Source organism: Pleurodeles waltl, chromosome 4_2 (genome assembly GCF_031143425.1).
Source record: "Pleurodeles waltl isolate 20211129_DDA chromosome 4_2, aPleWal1.hap1.20221129, whole genome shotgun sequence".
NCBI classification, from domain to species: domain Eukaryota; kingdom Metazoa; phylum Chordata; class Amphibia; order Caudata; family Salamandridae; genus Pleurodeles; species Pleurodeles waltl.
This window is the reverse complement of record NC_090443.1, coordinates 313,572,354-313,593,278: the sequence shown is the minus strand read 5'-3', so window position 1 is coordinate 313,593,278 and position 20,925 is coordinate 313,572,354. Positions and strand designations below refer to the sequence as shown.

Sequence of the window (20,925 nt, the reverse complement as noted above, 5' to 3'; positions counted from 1 at the left end):
TTTTGGTGTCTGTTTCAAACTTATCGGTTATGAAAAACCATACTACATTAAATCTCTTAGCTCAGCTGGGGGACATGACCACATAAAGTGCATATGTATTTAATTGGCAAATCATGTATAGTCTACTAGGGAGTCTAATGATGAATATTAGTATACAATATAATCGTAAATGGAACCACTCCAATGAATACCCTACTAGTTGCCCCCATTTTTTTCCTACTGCGGATAGCATGTTTAAAAAAACTACACACTCCGATGCAGACATCTGTATTACCGGACAACTGAAGAAAGGTTAAAGCCTCTTCACACCTTCAAATAGCTGATTTTTTTTTTTTTAAACAAGGGCCTGAGGCATATCTGAAAAAATCTCCTGTAAAAAGACTAAAAAAACATAGAATGAAGTAGGGATTATTTTGCATTACCATTGCAGAGACAGGGTGGTAACAAAGTACCCCACACATCATTTCTATCATTAAGACAGACTAGTCGCCATGCAGTACTTGACCTGAACCTAAAAAGTATTGATCTCTCCCATCGAGGTAACTCTAACATAAGGTACAAGGGAGTATCACCAACCGCCAGAGTAAAATAAAAATTGCAGATACTCCGTTTTCTAAGAGCATCATGAATCCTCTGTTGGGTGGTGTACTCCTCTAATCTCTGCCTCACCACCATCTTATCTGATTTAGCAATCACATCTGGGTTGTTTAAACAGGTCTGGGAGGCCCATTTTGGCCAGGGAGTTAGCTATGCACTTTAGCTATGGGATAGTGGGTCCTTTATCCAATTTCAAACAATCCCTAAATATTTTTTCGATATAGCTCAGGGGTCGAGGTGATCGTTGCCGCAAGTTCATATATTTGTATACACGGTTAGTAACACTATTGGTGCTCAGGTCTTGAGGACCAGCCCCATAGGCCTCAAAGAACCATAGGTTTTGAACATTGTAAAAAGACCTGGCACATCAAAGTGTTTTTTTTAGTATCCAAAATATTATTGTCCCATATCTTTGAGTTGCATCTTAAATCACACAGTTCCACAATCCAATTTCATAGAATCACTGCTTTTTATTGATCCAGAATAAAAATACATAATCCATAGCCAACGCGTTTCGTCCTACACGGACTTCTTCAGGGCTAAAGAAATATAAACATATAAAACCATATATCAATATGACATTACACCTAAATCCTAAAGTGCTATACAATTGAAATATAGTGTAAAAACATTAAAACCACATACTGCCATCACTGTGATAAGTTATATTATTCCATTCAGTGATCTCCCATTGTCTTATAGGTCTATATTATTTTATATTTATATTAAATGTTCTATACAAATCTACTGTTCATTAATGATTAATGATTAGGCACATTTATTTTAATCAACTCTTATATATACTCAATATATATACATAACAATTTCAGTTTTATATTCACACCATCCTGATTTTATGATGTGTGTGTGTGTGTGTATATATATATATATATATATATATACACACTAGAGATAGACAAAATAGGAAAAAGATAGATCATCAGTTCAAAAAACTCATATTACAATAAAAATTCATACTCCATGATTAATAATACAAAATGTATATATCAGAAATTATTTTTACTAAAATTGCTATCACATATTATTAAAAGAAATGACAGCCATATTAAAGACCAAAGCACTCATATTCTTTTAATTAGGCACTTATTAATTACAATCCGATTGTGGGTCATGTATTTATGGCAGCCAATTTAAGATTACATCTATATTCATACAATCCCATAATAAAATGCGCTGTTAATTTTGAAAGTTGAATCAGTTATCAAAATCATGATATTAATTATAATCCCCATTTTTGGGGGGCTTTTACTGAATTCAATTTTTTCCAAAAAATAATGAAGTTCATTATTGACATTTAAACCTTCCTGTACTGTTCGTAAACGACTTATCCATTTTGCCTCTGTTTGTCTCAGTATCAGTTCTCTAGTACCTCCGCTTTCATGAATAGGTATGTGTTCAACACCGTGGAACCATATCTGTGTGTTCATAGGATGAATCTGTGGTATAAGCATGGCCACGGGATATCTTACATCCCCATTCTTTATAGCTCTTCGATGTTCTATTATTCTGATCTTTAAACTCCGTATACTGCTACCAATGTATAACTTGCCACATGAACAACCTAAGGCATAAATCACAAATGTAGGATTACAGTTAATGAAGGAATTGATTGTATATTCCTTCTGAGTGTTATGTTTAAACTTTTTTATTTTATTTATTCCCATCTTACATATGGAACAAACTCCACACGTAAAGAAGCCTTCCGGTTTCACATCTAACCCTGTTCCAACCTCAGACTTATTTTGGTTGTCTTTTACATAACTGTGACACAATATGTTTTTCAATGTATTACTTCTCCGGTAAACTATTTTTGGTCTTTTAGATATAGTACCTTCTGGTAATGTAACTGAATTTAAGATATGCCAGTTCTTCCTTAATGCATTAAAAATATGATTGCTGCATAAATCATATTTAGTAATGAAACATATCTCACATTTCTTTTTATTATCCTTATTTTTATTCACTTCTTTCTCCCTGTACTTTTCTTTCAATGTGTATTTCCTATCCACTTTTTCAATTTTCATTCTTGCCTTTTTCAGGACACCCTCACTGTATCCTATCTTAAGAAATTCAAGTTCCATTGTCAACAGTCTTTTTTTCAAAATCCTTCTGTTGGCTACAATTAAGCCTTGCTCTCACCATTTCACCGTATGGTATTGATTCTATCGTTGTTCTGGATACTAAAAAAAACACTTTGATGTGCTGGGTCTTTTTTCAATGTTCAAATCCCTAAATATTTCCCTGTTAAGGCTCGCCTTATTATTGCACCACACACTAACCCAGAGCAAGAGAGGAGCCCACTTTATCACATCCGTAATGTATTCCTTATTCTATTCCGAGTGTAAAATAAAACTGGCACTCGAAAGCGGGTGGTTCAGTATGCACCTACAGATTCTATTTTCTTCCACCGAATTACTGAGGTATTTTGATAACCCCATACTCCTGCGCCATAAGTCGCAGTCGTATTCATTGCTTTTTGTAAATTTTCATAAATCTTATGATTGTGGACCTTCTGTCTTAGTAAGTTAAGCAGAGAACCAGCAGATCTACCCAGTTTCTGGCGACCTATTGATACTTGATTTGACCAGGAATTGTTTGTAGAAAAATCTACAGGTAGTGCAGAATTATTAGGCAAATGAGTATTTTGACCACATCATCCTCTTTATGCATGTTGTCTTACTCCAAGCTGTATAGGCTCGAAAGCCTACTACCAATTAAGCATATTAGGTGATGTGCATCTCTGTAATGAGAAGGGGTGTGGTCTAATGACATCAACACCCTATATCAGGTGTGCATAATTATTAGGCAACTTCCTTTCCTTTGGCAAAATGGGTCAAAAGAAGGACTTGACAGGCTCCGAAAAGTCAAAAATAGTGAGATATCTTGCAGAGGGATGCAGCACTCTTAAAATTGCAAAGCTTCTGAAGCGTGATCATCGAACAATCAAGCGTTTCATTCAAAATAGTCAACAGGGTCGCAAGAAGCGTGTGGAAAAACCAAGGTGCAAAATAACTGCCCATGAACTGAGAAAAGTCAAGCGTGCAGCTGCCACGATGCCACTTGCTACCAGTTTGGCCATATTTCAGAGCTGCAACATCACTGGAGTGCCCAAAAGCACAAGGTGTGCAATACTCAGAGACATGGCCAAGGTAAGAAAGGCTGAAAGACGACCACCACTGAACAAGACACACAAGCTGAAACGTCAAGACTGGGCCAAGAAATATCTCAAGACTGATTTTTCTAAGGTTTTATGGACTGATGAAATGAGAGTGAGTCTTGATGGGCCAGATGGATGGGCCCGTGGCTGGATTGGTAAAGGGCAGAGAGCTCCAGTCCGACTCAGACGCCAGCAAGGTGGAGGTGGAGTACTGGTTTGGGCTGGTATCATCAAAGATGAGCTTGTGGGGCCTTTTCGGGTTGAGGAGGGAGTCAAGCTCAACTCCCAGTCCTACTGCCAGTTCCTGGAAGACACCTTCTTCAAGCAGTGGTACAGGAAGAAGTCTGCATCCTTCAAGAAAAACATGATTTTCATGCAGGACAATGCTCCATCACACGCGTCCAAGTACTCCACAGCGTGGCTGGCAAGAAAGGGTATAAAAGAAGGAAATCTAATGAAATGGCCTCCTTGTTCACCTGATCTGAACCCCATTGAGAACCTGTGGTCCATCATCAAATGTGAGATTTACAAGGAGGGAAAACAGTACACCTCTCTGAACAGTGTCTGGGAGGCTGTGGTTGCTGCTGCACGCAATGTTGATGGTGAACAGATCAAAACACTGACAGAATCCATGGATGGCAGGCTTTTGAGTGTCCTTGCAAAGAAAGGTGGCTATATTGGTCACTGATTTGTTTTTGTTTTGTTTTTGAATGTCAGAAATGTATATTTGTGAATGTTGAGATGTTATATTGGTTTCACTGGTAATAATAAATAATTGAAATGGGTATATATTTTTTTTTTGTTAAGTTGCCTAATAATTATGCACAGTAATAGTCACCTGCACACACAGATATCCCCCTAACATAGCTAAAACTAAAAACAAACTAAAAACTACTTCCAAAAATATTCAGCTTTGATATTAATGACTTTTTTGGGTTCATTGAGAACATGGTTGTTGTTCAATAATAAAATTAATCCTCAAAAATACAACTTGCCTAATAATTCTGCACTCCCTGTAGTCCTGGATAACAAAAAATCCTGACAGCACTGAGGGAATTTTCACCCATTCTCAAGGCCACTACTGGTCATTTTCCATGTCCGATGGACATAATATACGATTCACTAAAATTAATGTTCATGTCTAGGTTATGCATAAGGGTCACAAAAGCATCAACTAAGATTTGTAAAGTGTGCGACGTTCTTGCCAACAGAACCACGTCGGCATACAACAGAGCCGGCAGAGGGAGACTAGCAATTAATGGTACATCCCGTGCAGAGCTAGAGAGACTGGCATTTAATTTGTTTATATAAAGGACAAAAAGGAGAGGAGCTAAAACACACCCCTGCCGTACACTGCTTTCTCGAGAAAAGGTGTCCAATAGGTCACCCTGCTGACCATAACGCACCCTCGCACCTAAATTTGCATGTAAACCATACAAAAGTTCACTCGGGCAACATCTAATCCTAAACTGATTAACATCATCCAGAGCTTACTTCTATTTACCCTGTCGAACGCAGTAGACAGATCCATAAATGCCAGATACATTGGGCCACGCTTGCCAACAGTATATTTACTTACAATGAGGTCTAAATTGGAGCACTGCTCTACATTTCCAAGACCAGGTCGAAAACCCATATTGACAGGGAGACAATATTTTGTTGTTTGTGGCCCAGGCCTGCAAAAGATTAAAAATGACTCTCCCTAATATCTTAATAGAGCTATCAACTAAAGATATGGGCTTGTAACATTTAGGTGATCCCCTGTCTCCTTTTTAAAAAATTGGGACAATTGTAGAGAGTGACCAAGACTCGGGAATCCTATTGCATAATGAATAATTGAATAAGTTCGCAATTACGGGTCCCCAAAGACCCGGATGGTATCTAAATAGGTCCCTAAGGATCCTATCCGGGCCTGGCGCCTTTCCACTGGTGCTCGAAACACTGGCCATCTCAACATCCTGAGCTGTTACTTGCAGCGAGCCAGCAGAGGCAAGTGCTATCCGCAATACGGTCTCTAGCTCTCTATCAGCTGCCTGTGAGTAAACATTTTTAAAGTGTATTATCCTGTCGTGACCTGAAGTACTGCTGCTTAAATGGTTTGTTTGTGGTTCATCCCATTGATAAAGCCTGTTAACATTCTCCCAAAATACATTGATATCTTACTATTGCTTTGAGCAGCAGCTCATTCCAACATTTCCCAGTCCTTGTTAAATAGAAAGTGCTTCCTTTCTTTTATGACTGCATTGTGAAAGTGTCTTGCCTCCTGAACCTCTTTATTTATCCCTGGGGAGCTTCACTAACACTGATCTCAAATGCCGATTAGCAAAGGAATACTTTGCATCAAACCTACAGGGACTATTTGTTTCAGGTTTAAAACGTTGTGATAACATATTTTGACTGCTTCACACAATAGCATATAGAACTAGAACAACTCAGCCACAGAACCTTCCTCTAAACAACCCAAAATAATCGAGAGATTATCTCTTATAAGGTCCGTTAGTGTTGCTATAGGGTCTTTTAAAAGCCACACTACCCTTAAGCCACCCCTTGTATGTTTGTTTATTGATGCCATCAGACACTTTTGGGTTGGCGTCCTTATTTAAAGGAAAACAAGCATCTAGGTGGATGGCATTATGGTCACTCCATGAAGTTTCTATCACCATGCTACTTTTACACTACTGATGACAGTTTTTTGTGGCACCAATATAATCAGTAACAGAACCATGACCCCCTCACCCCCCTCCTCTGTACGTTGGCTTATCTGGGTCAGAGCCTTGGAAAAAACTATGTCTTTCAAATCATATTCAGCTATTATATTCTGCAGATACAGTCCTCTCACATCATAGGGTACTTCTTCCGTAACCTTACTCCTTAGACCAAAATCCATATTATCAATGCCCATTTTAGCATTAAAATTGCCACAAATTAAAATGCCTGGTTGCTGAGTGGTGCTCTTCCCATAGAAGGCCTCCAATAAAGCCAAATAGCTCCTCAAACAGGTCACTCACTATAAGTATTGGAAACGTTTTTGTTATAAAATGTATTAAATATAAACTAAAAGCTTGATGATTGTCTCTAATAAATAAGGCCTGATAAGCAGAGCTTCCTGTATCTATAATTGTAACAGTAATTCTGATATTTAGTCTTAATTCAAATAGCACGCCCGCCACTAGCTGTCCCGAATTGAGAAGCAGTAGCAGGGCAGGAATAATAGGAAAATCTTTCTGTACTATGAGTCAACATTCAGTGTCTATACATGAAACATAAAAGATACAGTAATAAAAAAAAGCCAAGAGAGTGGGCCCAACCCAGCCTCTTCAGGCTGCTGAGGAGCGCAGATGGGCCTGCCTTTGGCCCAGGCTTAGCCCGGGCGTGTCCCGCACAGCGGTGATTTGCCCGAGCTTTATAGCGCTCGTTGGTGGTCTCAAGTGTGAGCAGCTTGTCCCCAAAATGGCTGCCTCCAGGGGCAAAGAGGGGTCTGGGATATGTAGTCCCCCACAAGTAGTTCAGCATGTCCAGCGCAGACGTGATTTGCTCGCACTTTATAGCGCTTGTTGGTGGTCTCAAGTGTGATCCGCTGGTCCCCAAAATGACCGCCTCCAGGGGCCAAGAGGAGTCTGGGATATATAGTCCCCCACAAGCAGTTCAGCGTGTCTTTCTGTAATGTAACTGGTGCTCATATACTGTGCTCCAACACAATTGGGTCGAGTTTGCTCTATTCAATAAATTTAAAAAACAAACTGCAGCACAGCCTACCACATAAGAAGCTTGTGCTTATTTGAAATAACAAATATATAACGCGCAAAGCAGGTGCTCTCGGCCCCCAAGTGGCCTTCTCTTCACAGAGTTATAGATTTAGAGTTGCAGAAGGCCACACAAAGACATTAAACCCCACACTTGGCCCACTTCAATTCATGCAACTCCACATTATACATCCATGAATAAACTTACACTGTACCACTGCCATGTTTGCATTTTGATGTGGGAATATTTGGTCATAGTTTTATTACATGCAAGGACTCTTTTGTTTCATCATTGGCCTCGTAAAACACAGTAGTCAGTCATAAATTACAATGGCAAGGCCATAACACAATATTACAGTGTCTTAACTCATTCTGAGTGCCACACATTATCCTTGACATGATCATAAATCATAATTAGGAGACAGGCCACAAATCACAGTCGATAGGTGTTGATCAGTCATGCATCATCTCTACTATGCATAAATCATTTTGACAGGATCAAAACACTTCGCTGCATGACAGGTCATAAACAACCACGGTTGGCATGTCCTAAATCATCTCTGCCATATATCAATCAAGTCCTTGTCATTTGTTTACTATATTACTATATTTCCAACACCGTTTGTTGTTGAGGCCATCCTCCATGCCGCTTTTTGGGGTAATAACGTTTTGATGGTGTTTGTTGGTTCTTTCTCTGATTGTGAGGGGGGGGTAGCCTCTTACTGCTGTTAGGCTCAACTCGCTACCTTGTCTGTCCATTTTGTGCCTTGCCATCTGGCTGGTCTGGACTGCTAGTGCCGTGCTCCGCTTCCTCCCCAGTCGGCCTACTTACCCTACCGTAAGGCAACCCAAGGTAATTGGCCTTCCTCCAGCACACTGCCCTTTGGTGTGCCTCCTTTACTAACGAAGGTACCCCTTTTCCCACCGCTTGCCTGCCCTCCAAGGCCTGTAACAATGGTGGTGTTCTGGTGTGGATGAGCGGGTCTTGAATTTCCTGTGCGCTGCCCCTGCCCCATGAATTTAACTTCCGCAGGGCAGCGCAGTCCTTTTAACCCCCCCCCCATGCCCCAGCTGAGGGTGCGGTTGTGTCCCCCAAAAAGGGGGGGGGGGTAGTTAAAATATTACTTGCTTTTAATGTGCCCTCATTGGCCTGTTGTCTTAGCACCAACTTTGCCACTTTCCTTCCCCCTGAAGGGGGTGGGGGAAGCGGGATGTCCCTTCCCTTGTTGGTTTGCCGCTAAATCAGCTTAAACTGGTAATCTCTGGGTCCCCAGCGTATGAAATTGCACTGACCACTAATGCCTCCTTTGGGAGCGGCTTCTGCCAAATCCACAAAAAATGTTTTTACATTCAGGTTTTAAAACAACCAGTGAGTATTTTGAGTTGGGCGTTTTTCATTTTAACAGCCTTGGTTCTCGATCACCGAGGTTCAAGGAAGTTGTGGAGCGCCAGTACATAAGTTACTTAGTTTGCTTTCAAGAGAAAGTACCGGCCATTTGTGGTTGTTATAGAGTCTGCAAACGACTGAGCATGAGAAAAACTGTAGGTATTAACTTGTAAAATTACTTTTCTGTTTTGTTACTTTTAACAATCGGTCATGGATTATGAACACAGCTCTAGAGCGCATTTAAAGACTGTCTAGTTATATTGGGTGTTTAAAGTATCTCTGGATAAAGGCTCAAAATACTGAGTTTAGGTGATTTGCTTATATGGGTGCTGGTTGGGCAAATACCAGTGGGCAAGGTCAAAAAACAGTCATTGCACATGTATACACACCAGTTATTAGGTAAATTGCAAACCAGGGCAGGTCATTACATTTGCATGCATACCAGTGAGGGTGTAAATTCCAATCCAGGAAGCTGAATCTTGAGTGGGTGCCCCTGATGGCCCTGCTGTCTGTCCTGGTCGGTCCCATGGGCATAGAGTCAACCTATGTATCCATGTTTTTTTTTTTAGGCTGAGACGGCTATCAGCTAAATGTAACCGGTTTAGCTTCTTTGTCAGAGTAACAGAGTGTCACACTTTAATCAGAGGGCAGACGCAAGGACCGCAAGCTTGTAGCGCAACTAATAGGGGCACATATTTTGTAGATGATGCATGTGCCAAATCACAATTCGATTTTGGGTGAGCTGGGAGCATACGTATTGTGGTTTGATACACCTGGTTGGCACATGGGGTAATTGCGCTATAGCAGAATTGTGTTGATTTGCTTACAGTCTTGTCCGGCTTTGTAACCGATTTCCTTTCCTTTTCTTTCTGTCCAAGGTGGAGCAGTACAGTCACACTCTGGCACAGCTGATACTAGCAATAACGTGCAGCACTTTCTAGCATTTGGTAAGTAACTCCTAAGGCTTGGCAGCATGACTGGGATTGGCGCAGGCTTCCCATGTCAAAGGGTTCAGGAACCGCAATGGCTGCTTAACTTTGAACAAATTAATTGGGTCTCAAGTTCATGGAAATGGCCGACACCATGGACAGCCAAGGCTCACCTTTCATTTTTTCCCAGATCACATCAGTGGATGAATCACAACTTGGCTCATCGCAAGTTGCGACTTGGGCAGCATTTATGGAAATGACTCAGTCAAGGGGTTTAGACTGGGCGATGGGCATCATGAATGTTCAGGAACAAGAGAAGGAACTGACTGAGAGTAACAAAGAGCTAGCTGTCCACCAGCATCAACAGGCAGAGCAGGGACCCCCCAAACCCAAGAAGGTGCAGAAGGAGTCTAAGGCCAACAGTAAACAACTCACCAGGAAAAAGACGGCCAATGTGCCAAGCAAGGTGTCAACGTGAACCACGCAAAGGAGGTCCAAAACCCCCCTCTACTGTCCGCGTCACCCCAAATACTTATGGCAACTCCCAGAGAGGAACCTGGCTAAGAAAATTTGAACATGATGGTTAAGCTATAGAAGCGATGATCAGGATCATGGGTGAACTCAAGTAATTAGTGGAGACTACCAAGAATTGCCAGCAGTCACCGTGCCCAGGCACCACTGGCAGAACCGCCACACACATGCAATGGGTTTGGAACAGCGTTGTCAACCAGCACGCACCAGCCCTTAAACACAGTGCCCCCAGCAGCATTACCTGCCACTGCAGTCAGCTTAGGCGATAGGGTGGGCCAACAAGCAATGTCACAACCTAACCGACCTGGTGAATGACACCCCAACGGCACAGATAGTACCAGGGTTGCAATAGACACACAGATGTAGGTGGAACCAAACACCACCAATCTCCCCACCCCTCCAGCACCCACCCAACCTCTGGCCACAGGCACTTTAGGCCCACCTGTTCCTTCGGCGGAGGCACCGGGACAACAAGTAACCGCGGCAAGGATACCAGTCCCCAGAACATTGCCTAGCCAGGCGCTGGGTGGCCCAAGTAGCACACTCTTGGTAACTATAGTACAGTTAGTATCAGGCTGATGTTCACTGGCCTTGCAGGTACCTTTGGCAGCAAAGGAGGGCATATGGAGGAGGGAATTTATTGATATACTTACATTTTTTATGCATACCAAAGGCGTACATGAGGCACATGGGTGAGAAGTACAAGAAGGGCAGGTGACAAGCTTGGCCAGACAAAACTATAGAGGACTGGTTAAACGCCTTTTCCATCAGCCGGCATCATGGAGAAGTACAAGGCCCGGCTTTGTTCCAGTATTCTAGGTTGGTAGGCGGGATTGTCAAGTGCGGGGGGGGTCCGTTGGTTCTATTACAACAGGGAATTCAGGAAAAAGATAGCCATGTGTCTTGACCTAGGCTGGGACCAGAAGGAGGTCCAGCTCGGGATGGAATACATGGGGAAGTTAATTCCCCTACAGAGGGATTACTATAGCAGGGCACCACAGATACAAGCCCCATTTAAGTCCTTCTCCCAGACTGGAAAGCAAGCCTTCAAGGAGGGTGGGGGCACGTGGCTGGGCAAAAGGGTTTTTTCAAAAGATTTGCCTCAGGCACTTGCAGGCTCTTCAACAAAGGCTCTTCTACCTGGAAAAGCTTGCAATTTCAGTCATAACTGCTCCGCGTCCCCCCCTCCCCACAGCCAGCATTAGAATGCAAGGAAATCCAAAAAGCTCACACAACACAGCCAACAACTGAAGGAACGCCAGCAAGGAGAAGGGCATGCTGGGTAAGCTGAATTTTGTAGCTAGAGTCATCCCAGCTGGGGGAGAGTCTTTGCCGCGAGATTGGCATGGGCGACTTTGAAAGTCACCTGAAAACATATTTTAATGACACTTAACAGACGACTGGAGGAAGACCTGCTAATGTGGGCTCAGTTTCTGGAACAATTTAATTGCTCCTTTATATGGAGAGCACCTTTGGCATCAAGCCCAGAACTCTCCTTATTTACAGATGCCTCCAGCAGGGATGGTTTTGGTATCGTATTTGGTAAGGAGTGGTGCACGCAAAAATGGCCCAGTGCCTGTCGAAAAAAGAAGGTGACTGCAAATATTATGGTGTTTGTACTCTTCCCCATAGTGGCCGCCCGCCACATTTGGCTCAATGATCTAACAGACAGGAGGGTCCTTTTCTGTTCCGATAACCTGGCAGTGATGCAGGCCACTAATTCACACTCTGCCACCTGCCCCATGGTACTGAGCTTGTTGAGGGAACTGGTGACGGGGTGCTTGTACAAAAATATAGAGTTTAGGGAAAAGCGCATAGAAAGGGCTAGGAATAATGCTGCAGATGCTTTTTCTCAATTCCAGTGGCAACGTTTCTGGGCAGCATCGTTGCAGGCGAACATCTACATGGTACCTGTCCCGCTCCAACTATGGCACCTCCTTCAGTGGACCCGTGGCTTACCAGCTTAAGAGAGCTACCCTTACCCCGGGCACACGGGTTAGGTATAGGAATTATGTCAACACATTTGCAAGGGTAACAGCGACCAGGAACAACTGCATGTCTCAGTTGGCAGCGAGAGTGCAAGACTTTGTATTGTGTGCTAGAAAGGAGGGAAAGAACCATGCCAGGGTAACACGCCACCTTGCAGCGGTGGCCTATCACACCATGCTTCAAGGCTTTGCAGAGCCAATCACCTCTTTTCTGCTCAGAACGGCTTTGAAGGGTTGGGGGTGGTCTGAGCAAAAAATGACAGACCGTAGAGTCCCATCGAATTTCACATTTTGAAGGACATGTTAAACTGGGTTGAAAGAGCCATCTATTCTATTTATAAAGCAGCTCTTTTTTATGCATCCTATGCATCAGCCTTCTTTGGGGCTTTCATGTGAATTACTGCCCGGATCCAAGCAGGACACCAACATGCATGCTCTGGCCTTGGTCAACATCACAGCCACGAGTGGGTCGCTGGAGATAAGTGTTTGCAGATCCAAAACCGATCAAAGAGGACAGGGCAGGACCATTCATTTAAGTATCCTGGGGGAACCTTGTTACTGCCTGGTGGCGCTGGTTACAGTATACTTGGACGTGCAGCCATCTACGGGGACGGCTCCCCATTAATCGCCACCAGTTCAGTCAGGTACTGGAGGGTTGCCTGCGCTTAGCAAGCCACACAACCAAATATTACTCCACACATTTCTTCAGGATATGGGTAGCTACCTCAGCATACAAAGCAGACCTCCTGGCGGGCAGGATCAAGAAATTGGGACAGTGGGACTCAGACCGTTAATAGCTATACATCAAGCCCTGAAAATGGTATCCCAGTTGTGGGGAGGGACCCACAGCAAGGGAGCAGCGCGCCCTGAGTATGGTATAGGTTCAAAGGACCAATATGGAGGTGGACTGTGTGTATCGTGCAGACCATGTTCTAGAACCCACACTATGGTAACAGATTTGCGAATTGTATGTGTTTAACACCAAGGTCAGTTTTGTATTATAAAAGCATGTTTGTTGGTTAACGGGAAGAGAGTTTTGCAAAATGCAATGAGTGTCAATACACAACAAGGAATGCCTTCATTTATCAAAATACCTTTGATCAGTGCCTATTTCTTGCCAAGGGTCAAAGTATAGGTCATCATCACTCTCATCATAAGAGCGGCACAACGGGCTAAGGCAAGAAGTTGGAACCATGCCATGGGCATACTTTTCGAATAATCTACGTCAGAGTCTGGTTAATGGTCCAGGGGTTCTGACGTGCTTGTGAATCTCTTGGCTAGAGATGATTTAACTACATTGGACCAGCGCCCCTTACTTCAGGCCATGAAAGAAGTGCTGGTTTAGCTCCGTAAACTCGGGGAGTCTTGTGAGATAATTTGGTCAGAGATAATCCCATGCCGGTTTTGGAGGGGAGAAAGGTCTGAAGCTGCTGAAGAACTATCTTGCAGACCCATTAACATTGCTCTGCAGAAGTTCACTGAGCATAGATGATGAGGTTTCTTTACGAAGGCCTGATCAGTGTGCACACCAAGGGTTGCTTTATGGAGGATGGAGTCTATTTATCAGATGTGGGCACGGATATATTCTTCTTAGACTTGTAGGAGAGTCTGGAGACAGCAGGATGCAGGTTAATGGATGGAAGGAGGGTAGGCAAGGCAGCATTGGGGTGGTGGAGTGGGGGGGTTAGAGCAGACAGCATCCACCCCCAGGGGCTTGGCAGAGTTACAAGACTTCCAAAGAAGTTTGGTGCAGAAATCAACCAAGTAGGGAGTACAGATGGGTGCTCTGGGCAAACTCCCCAGGAGCCCTTGCGGCAGGACCCTGGAAGAAAGCGACGGTGCCCTGTTACTCCCATGGGCAGTTGTAAACCTGAGCAACTGGGGGCTTCCCCTCTACCGCTCCGCCACTGGGGTGAGTTCAATTCTAAGGGGTCCACAGGGTGGAAGACCCCAAAAGGCATAGCACCCAATTTTGTGTAGTCCAGGTGTTAGTTTGCCAATCAGGTGGACGGTCAGCATAGGTGGGTTTGTTTGCTGGCTGTTCTGGATCGCTCATAAGTTAAACCAATTTCGTCTTGCCTGCATATGCAACAATAAACCTGCAGCAAAGCTTTCTCCAACAATCTGTTAGTCTCCTGGTCTTACTTCCATGGTTTACAGTTGATGTTTGTATGCGTGTCCGTGAGGGCAGTTTGCCGTTGAGTGGAGGCTATGGGATATCGGCGCTATGCAAACCTCTCACGGCTTGCATGATTTTAGTCTGATCACCCACCAACCGATTGTATCGGTTATGAATATCAGAGAATATGGGGTAGACCTGCACATCTAGGCCTCAAAAGGCACCCTCCACTGTCCACAAGAGCCTGGCCTATCATACATTTTCTCTCTTCCTAACCTTGCACCTGCCTTCACATTTGTGGGGTGATAGCCTTCAGATGTGTACTTCAGTCTATGGACTGTGTTCTGGAAGGATATTGCAGATTCTAATGCAGTAGTAAGTTACCCTGGTTAAGTGAGCTTCAGAGAGCAGAAGCTCACTTTACCAAGACAGTGCTATGACTTTTGATTCCAGGTTCAGATGGTCACCCTCATTTCCTGTCTGGAAATCTGTTCTCTGGCAGGGGTTAGAAGGACAATGTGGCCCAGACTTCAGAGCAAAGTTATGGTACCTGTATGTAGAAAATCAATTTCCATGGACTTCACTCTTCTATCCCCAGTGCCCCACTAGTAGTACTGCCAGACAGTTCCCTATTTAGGGGTGGTGGGGGTGCACTACCAGTCATCCCAGCACAGTTCACCCCATAGCATCCTGGTAAATGCAGTGTATTTACTTCAAAGTTGCTGTAGTTTTCACCAAAGTTGGTGCAGGTGGTGCTGTTATCTCTAGGCACATGTTTCTGGGTTTAGCCCTTCATCAGTAGAGAGCAGAAGTAGTAGAGAGTAGAGAAAAGTCATCTAGGGCTGCTGGCATGCTGCCCAAGTCTTCACAGGTCACGGTACCACTCCACAGGCACACAGGTGCATCCCAGGTGAGCATGTTAGCACATTGGCTCAAGGGAGCCTTTTAAACACAAGGGGGAGAGGGAGCACACTACCTCTCATCCCAGCACAGTTCACAGAGGCAGTGTGCGCCCTCCCACCTTGTGACTTTCCATTTAGGATAGAGGTGCGTACTGGAATAAAGGGGTTCGGGTTGGGGCTGTGCCTTATCATCTTTCACCACACATATATTCAGATGTCACGAGACCCTTGGTTTGGTCGGTCACAAAGTAGAACAAAATTTCCAAATATGCCCAATCCTGTAAGGTGCAAGTTACAGTTACTAACTATGCTGCCTTGAATGATTCTAAAATCGTTATTGCATTCAGAAAGCTACATTCACAGCCAATTTAATGGTGAGCTTCAGATCACATTGTCATGGGCCCTATTCATTTGTCAGTAAATCTTGCACTAAAAGAGTGTGACTTAAAGCAGACAGAAGGCAATATGGCCACTGTACTCTGTTGGAATAGGACCGTTTCAGGGGAATCCCATGTGAATGGCGTAGATGTTGTTTTGTACTTTTGGATGATGACTAAGGCTCCAAGTTTCTCTTTTTTACTGATTTTTAGAGATAAGTAGAGAGTAAATATCTGTATTTCTGTTTCTATTTATTTTTACTTTTGAAAAATAGGTCTTCTTTTGAGTTTTTCTCGATGATCTCAATCATGCTTGCTCTGCCAGTAACTCTTTAGAATAATACAAAATTGTTAAAAACACAGGGAAACATTTTTCTAATGAAGCTTTAAGCAGTTGTGAATTGTACTAAAATGTTAATGTCACTTTAGCGCCTTCATATGAGTGATGCATTATATGGGACAGCACCACAGCCAAAACTGCCAAACCCACTGGAAGATGCCATATACACAGTACACGCTACGAGGGTTGTTTGGAAATGTGCTTTTTTTGGAGCATGGGCTTACTCACCCTTAATCCACACTTTAAAAACAAACACCCGATCACTATCTTCCTTGCTCACTGACATATCTTCTGTTCCCAGGTTACTGAATTCTAGCCACTGCTTCTGAAGTAGCGCAGGAATTATGTCAGGTAAGTTCTTGAGCTGCTGATGTGGAGCCTCTTGCTGTGGGTTGTTCAGAAATTATGCCATTGTTTCACACGTTACCTGGGAAATATTGATTGTACAAGTGGTGCAGTATTTTCATCTAGATTTTATGTGTGTTGAAGTTGGACTGATTCAGTTGTGATGACCTATTGGGTTGAATCGATGCTGCTGACATGTTGGGCTGATTTTCCGATGCTGGCACATTTGAGTGGAATGGTCTGGCGCACTGGGTTGTTTCTGGCCTTCCGAAACGTTGTGTTTATTGTATGGTGCTGATGTATTGGGTTAATTCTTGGATGGTCATCTATTGGGATAGTTCCAGGCTTCTGACAGGTTGAGTCGATTTAAGGGTGCCTGTACTGTAGTTGAATTCCAGGCTGCTGATGTATGGGAGGGTTTTCTAGGGTTTTACAGTACAAAGTGGATTCTAGCGAGGTGAAATGTTTTGATTATTTTATGATGCTTACAAGTTGGGTTCAATTTAAGGTTACAACACATTGGGTCTATTCTGTGGTTAGTACCATGGGTTGGTTCTCTGGTGAAAATACTTTGTGAACATTTTATGATGCTGACATACTGGGTCCATTCTGGGGTTGATTTAAAGTGTTCATTTTCAAATATGCTTGTATTGGTTTGATCGATTCTAGGATGCCAACATGTCTTGTCAATTGGAAGGAGCTGACTAGTTGAGTTGAGCCTGAGGAGCTGAAACATTGTGTTTTGTCTCAGCATGTTGGGGCAGTTCCGGGGGTTTGGTTATGCAGTGCTGAAACAATTACTTTATTCTTGGCATGCAAGGACCATTCTTAGGCGTTTCTGTCAGTGGTTGCTCTGTGAACATTATCAACTTTTTGTGTCATGTATATTTCGCATGCTATTTTCTTGACTCTTCCAGGCAATCACACACCAACCCCTGGCGGGCCCTTTTCAGCTCTCACGCCAAGCATGTGGCCCCAGGATATTCTAGCCAAGTACACCCAGGTGCGTGTCAGCATACTTGTTGGGAACCCATGAAAACTGTTAAACATCAACAGGAATGTATCCACAAAGCCAGTTCAAAAATGTTCCTTAAGCCCTTTAATCCTTTATGGTGAATAGGTTTTCACCTACGATTGAGAAGTTAATTTCTCGATGCCCCTTCTATTATTAGCACCTCTCTACTGTGATTTATGAGTTCACCAGGTGGAGAGGTATTTTTGTGGACTTTGGGCTAGCTTTTAGGAGGAAAGAGTACTTTATCATTTAGTTTGGAGTTCTTCCCTTTCAGAAGGAGGAGCTGGAGGAGCAGCCCGAGTACCGCTATGATGAGTTTGGATTCCGCGTAGATGAAGAAGGTAAGGTAGAGGGAATGGTGGGCATGTTGATCATGTCATAGAACTCAAATATGTTGGTTGCTGTAGTAAAATATGTTGTGAACATGCATTTTTTTGTATATTTATTTTTGTTATTTTGGTCGTACATGGCACAACATCAGAAGATGTATGCATTAATAATACAGTCAATTTTTGTTTGTGGAAAGGTAAACAGTGTAGCGTTCATTGCGAACCATGTAGAAAGTACGTATGAATATACCAACTTTAAACATTAACCGCCCCCAGCCTGCTTGGCTCATTATACTTGGCAGTAACAGTAGGATGTACATATCACTCAGTGTGGGCACTAAACCGTCAGAGCTTGTTATGTAGTGGGTCAGTGTCACTATATGCTTATTCCAGTGATGTAATTCCCCCTTTATTGTGGGTGCCTGCCAGGTCAGGGCTCTACAGGGTTCCTGGTCTAGTTCTCTGGGACAACTGCAGAGGTAGTATGCACATCATCCGCTAGGTCCTGGATCATGGCTCCCCATGCCAGTAGGTCGTTTACTAGTTTATCGTCACGTCTGCCCCTTTTCATATGGCTCTCCTCTGCTGCTGCCCATTCTGTCATGTCCCGTAGCCAATTATTCGTCAGTGGCGGGTGAGTGGGGTGTTGGGCTGAGACATCTATTGGCTATCCATCTTTTGGCCAAGGTCAAGCCCAGCAGTGTTCATTTTCTGCTTAGCTTCCTGTTTTTTTTGTTTTGTTTTTTTTGGTCCAGTATCAGTCCCAGAAGACAGTGTTTAATTTCTCACGCTTGAGGTCTTCCAGTCACCCTGTGTAAATGGACTAAGATTGTGTCCCAGTAGTCTATAATATGTGGACAGGTCCACACTATATGAATGAAGTCTGTCTGCATGTACCCACATCGTGGGCATTCTGCACTTTTTGAGGAGTACATCCTGTGTAGTCGCTACAGTGTAAGATAAGTGGGATGAATCACATTATCGTGTGTGAGCTTGAAGTGCACATTTGTCCAGACCTCCCACACCCCTCCATGTATTCTAGTCCACTCAGTCTCTTCCAGGTGTCTTCCACCCTAAGGAAGGGGTTCTAGGTCGTCCACCTGTAATGCACAATATATGTTAGTGATAAGTTTCCTACCTCCTGGTAGCGGTAACAGCGCCATTATAGTTTGAGTGGGGAGCAGGGCATCTGGGAAGTCAGGCCAAATCTCCGGTGCCATGGCCGCAATTGTAGTGTATTGGAGAAATTGGCCCCTGCCCATCCCAAAAGAGTTGATCGCCTCTGGAAGAGCAATAAACCAGACGGATAGAGATCCGCTAAGGTTGTGCACCTCCAGTTGCCATTTAGTCACTGTCATTATGTCAGCAATTTGCACAAAAGGCCTGATTTCGATGTCTGGAGTGAAAGGTGCTCTGCACAGCAACCTACGTACTACTTGTTCCCAGATTTTGCACATGAGGGTCACCACATGTGGTAAAGTTTTGGGTGCCCACGAGCCATGTAGTAGGAGAGAGCTAAGGTCACAAGCACCAATAGTGCTGGCCAGGAGAGATCGCTTCCAGTTGGATATAGTATCAAACCAGTGTACTGCATGTTGCAGGTGACTTGCGTAGTAGTATAATTCCAGGTCATGTACCTCCATCCCCCCTTAATCCCACTCCAGCGTCAAAGTGGCATGTCCAACTGTACAGCATTTCCCTACCCACAATAATTCCACAGGGTGTCTATGAAGATCCCGGAACACCCATTGCGGGATCTCATGCATAGTATGCTGTAATACGTACAGGCATCAAGGTAAGATAAATGCAAAAAGAACAAATGATGGACGGAATGCTGAACAATGTCATACATTCACCCCCAGTACAGAGATCTGGGCCTAAATCCATCGTTTTTTTGCTGCCCATGCCATTCCAGTTTGGACCCAGCCATATGCAAATCAGTCTTGATCCTGTTCCCCATGTGAACAGTCCAGCCGGAACTGCAAGGCCAGGTCTTCCCTGGACTGGAAACAAGCATCCTGAGACCGGTTTTGGGGTTTCACCCCTCATCAGCCAGGCTAGCTTGAATCCAGTGGCATGGGAAGCACGGGACCCACGTCCACGACCCACGAGGTAAGATAACCATTTTGCCTAATGCAAAAGAGATTAAGGGAATTCCAGAACACTATGGGCTGTTTAAGATTGGCAAGTACACGCCCCATAGTCAGAGAGTGGCTCTTTTGCCTGTAATTGGTGATGTGCATACCCAAATACCAGACACTATCACCGCTCCAAGGAATACCGAAGCGGGGAGTTTGGCCGCCTCCAGCCCATGCCGTTGGCCCATTGGGAACAATGCAGACTTTGTGTGATTAACATGCAGGCAGTGGATTTTGCCTCCGGCGTCCGGTTCAATAGGATTGGGGCCAAAATATCTGGCTGCTGCAGGTACACCATAGGTTATCTGCATATAGTGATACAGTAGGAGTTGTATGCCCCACTGGTATCCCCCATCCGTGCAGTACCCAATGCAGTCTGCATGACACAGGCTCCATTGCCAGGGCAAATAGTAAAGGGGGCATTCCTTTCTAGTACCCCTCAGAAGTCGGATCTCCTCCGAGACCATGCTCCAAGTGCGCACCCTTGCCAGCGGCTGGGTATACATTAAACACACTCAAGCGATATATTTAGGTCCCAGTCTTACCCTGTTGTTTACCTGCTAGATGTACTCCCGGTTAATTTATTCAAATGCTTTTTTTCTATATCTAAAAAAGCTAAGGGGGTGCGTGGTCTGACATGGCCGACAGGAAGTGAACGCCTGGGCTCCTGGCCAGCAAATCCATAAATCCTATATAATCCTGATTCTCAGTGCAGCATTTCCTTAACCTTGATGACCAAAACAAACGGGCAGACATGAAGCAGCTGAAACAGCGGGAGATCTGGGGCTATCAGCAGAGAACGCGGTTTTACAGCCCACGGCGGAGTGGCCTGAGCTTGCGGCCTAGTCAGAACCTGGGCAAAGCGGAGCAGAGCGTAAGCGGCAAAGAGTTGCACTGTGATTGCCCCCCTGTGGTGCTGGTGCCCGCTGCTAAGCGAAGCGAAGGGGCCGGTTATGAAGATGTGGGAGACTGGCAACTGCCGACTTGGAGTGAGAGCCTGGAGCGAG

General features: G+C 44.0%; 1 protein-coding gene across 6 annotated transcripts in view; it reads left to right on the top strand.

Annotated features, from left to right (window-relative positions):
- The window catches only part of SGSM3 (small G protein signaling modulator 3), a 256,141-nt gene that overhangs the window by 95,097 nt on the left and 140,119 nt on the right, over positions 1-20,925 (top strand). For all 6 annotated transcript variants that reach the window (XM_069231273.1, XM_069231269.1, XM_069231274.1 and 3 more), the window contains exons 2-5: positions 9,784-9,852; positions 16,393-16,442; positions 17,354-17,439; positions 17,726-17,792. In XM_069231273.1, coding sequence (XP_069087374.1) covers positions 16,436-16,442; positions 17,354-17,439; positions 17,726-17,792 — 160 coding nt within the window. In that variant the 5' untranslated portion in view covers positions 9,784-9,852; positions 16,393-16,435. The remainder of the gene's footprint in view (positions 1-9,783; positions 9,853-16,392; positions 16,443-17,353; positions 17,440-17,725; positions 17,793-20,925) is intronic.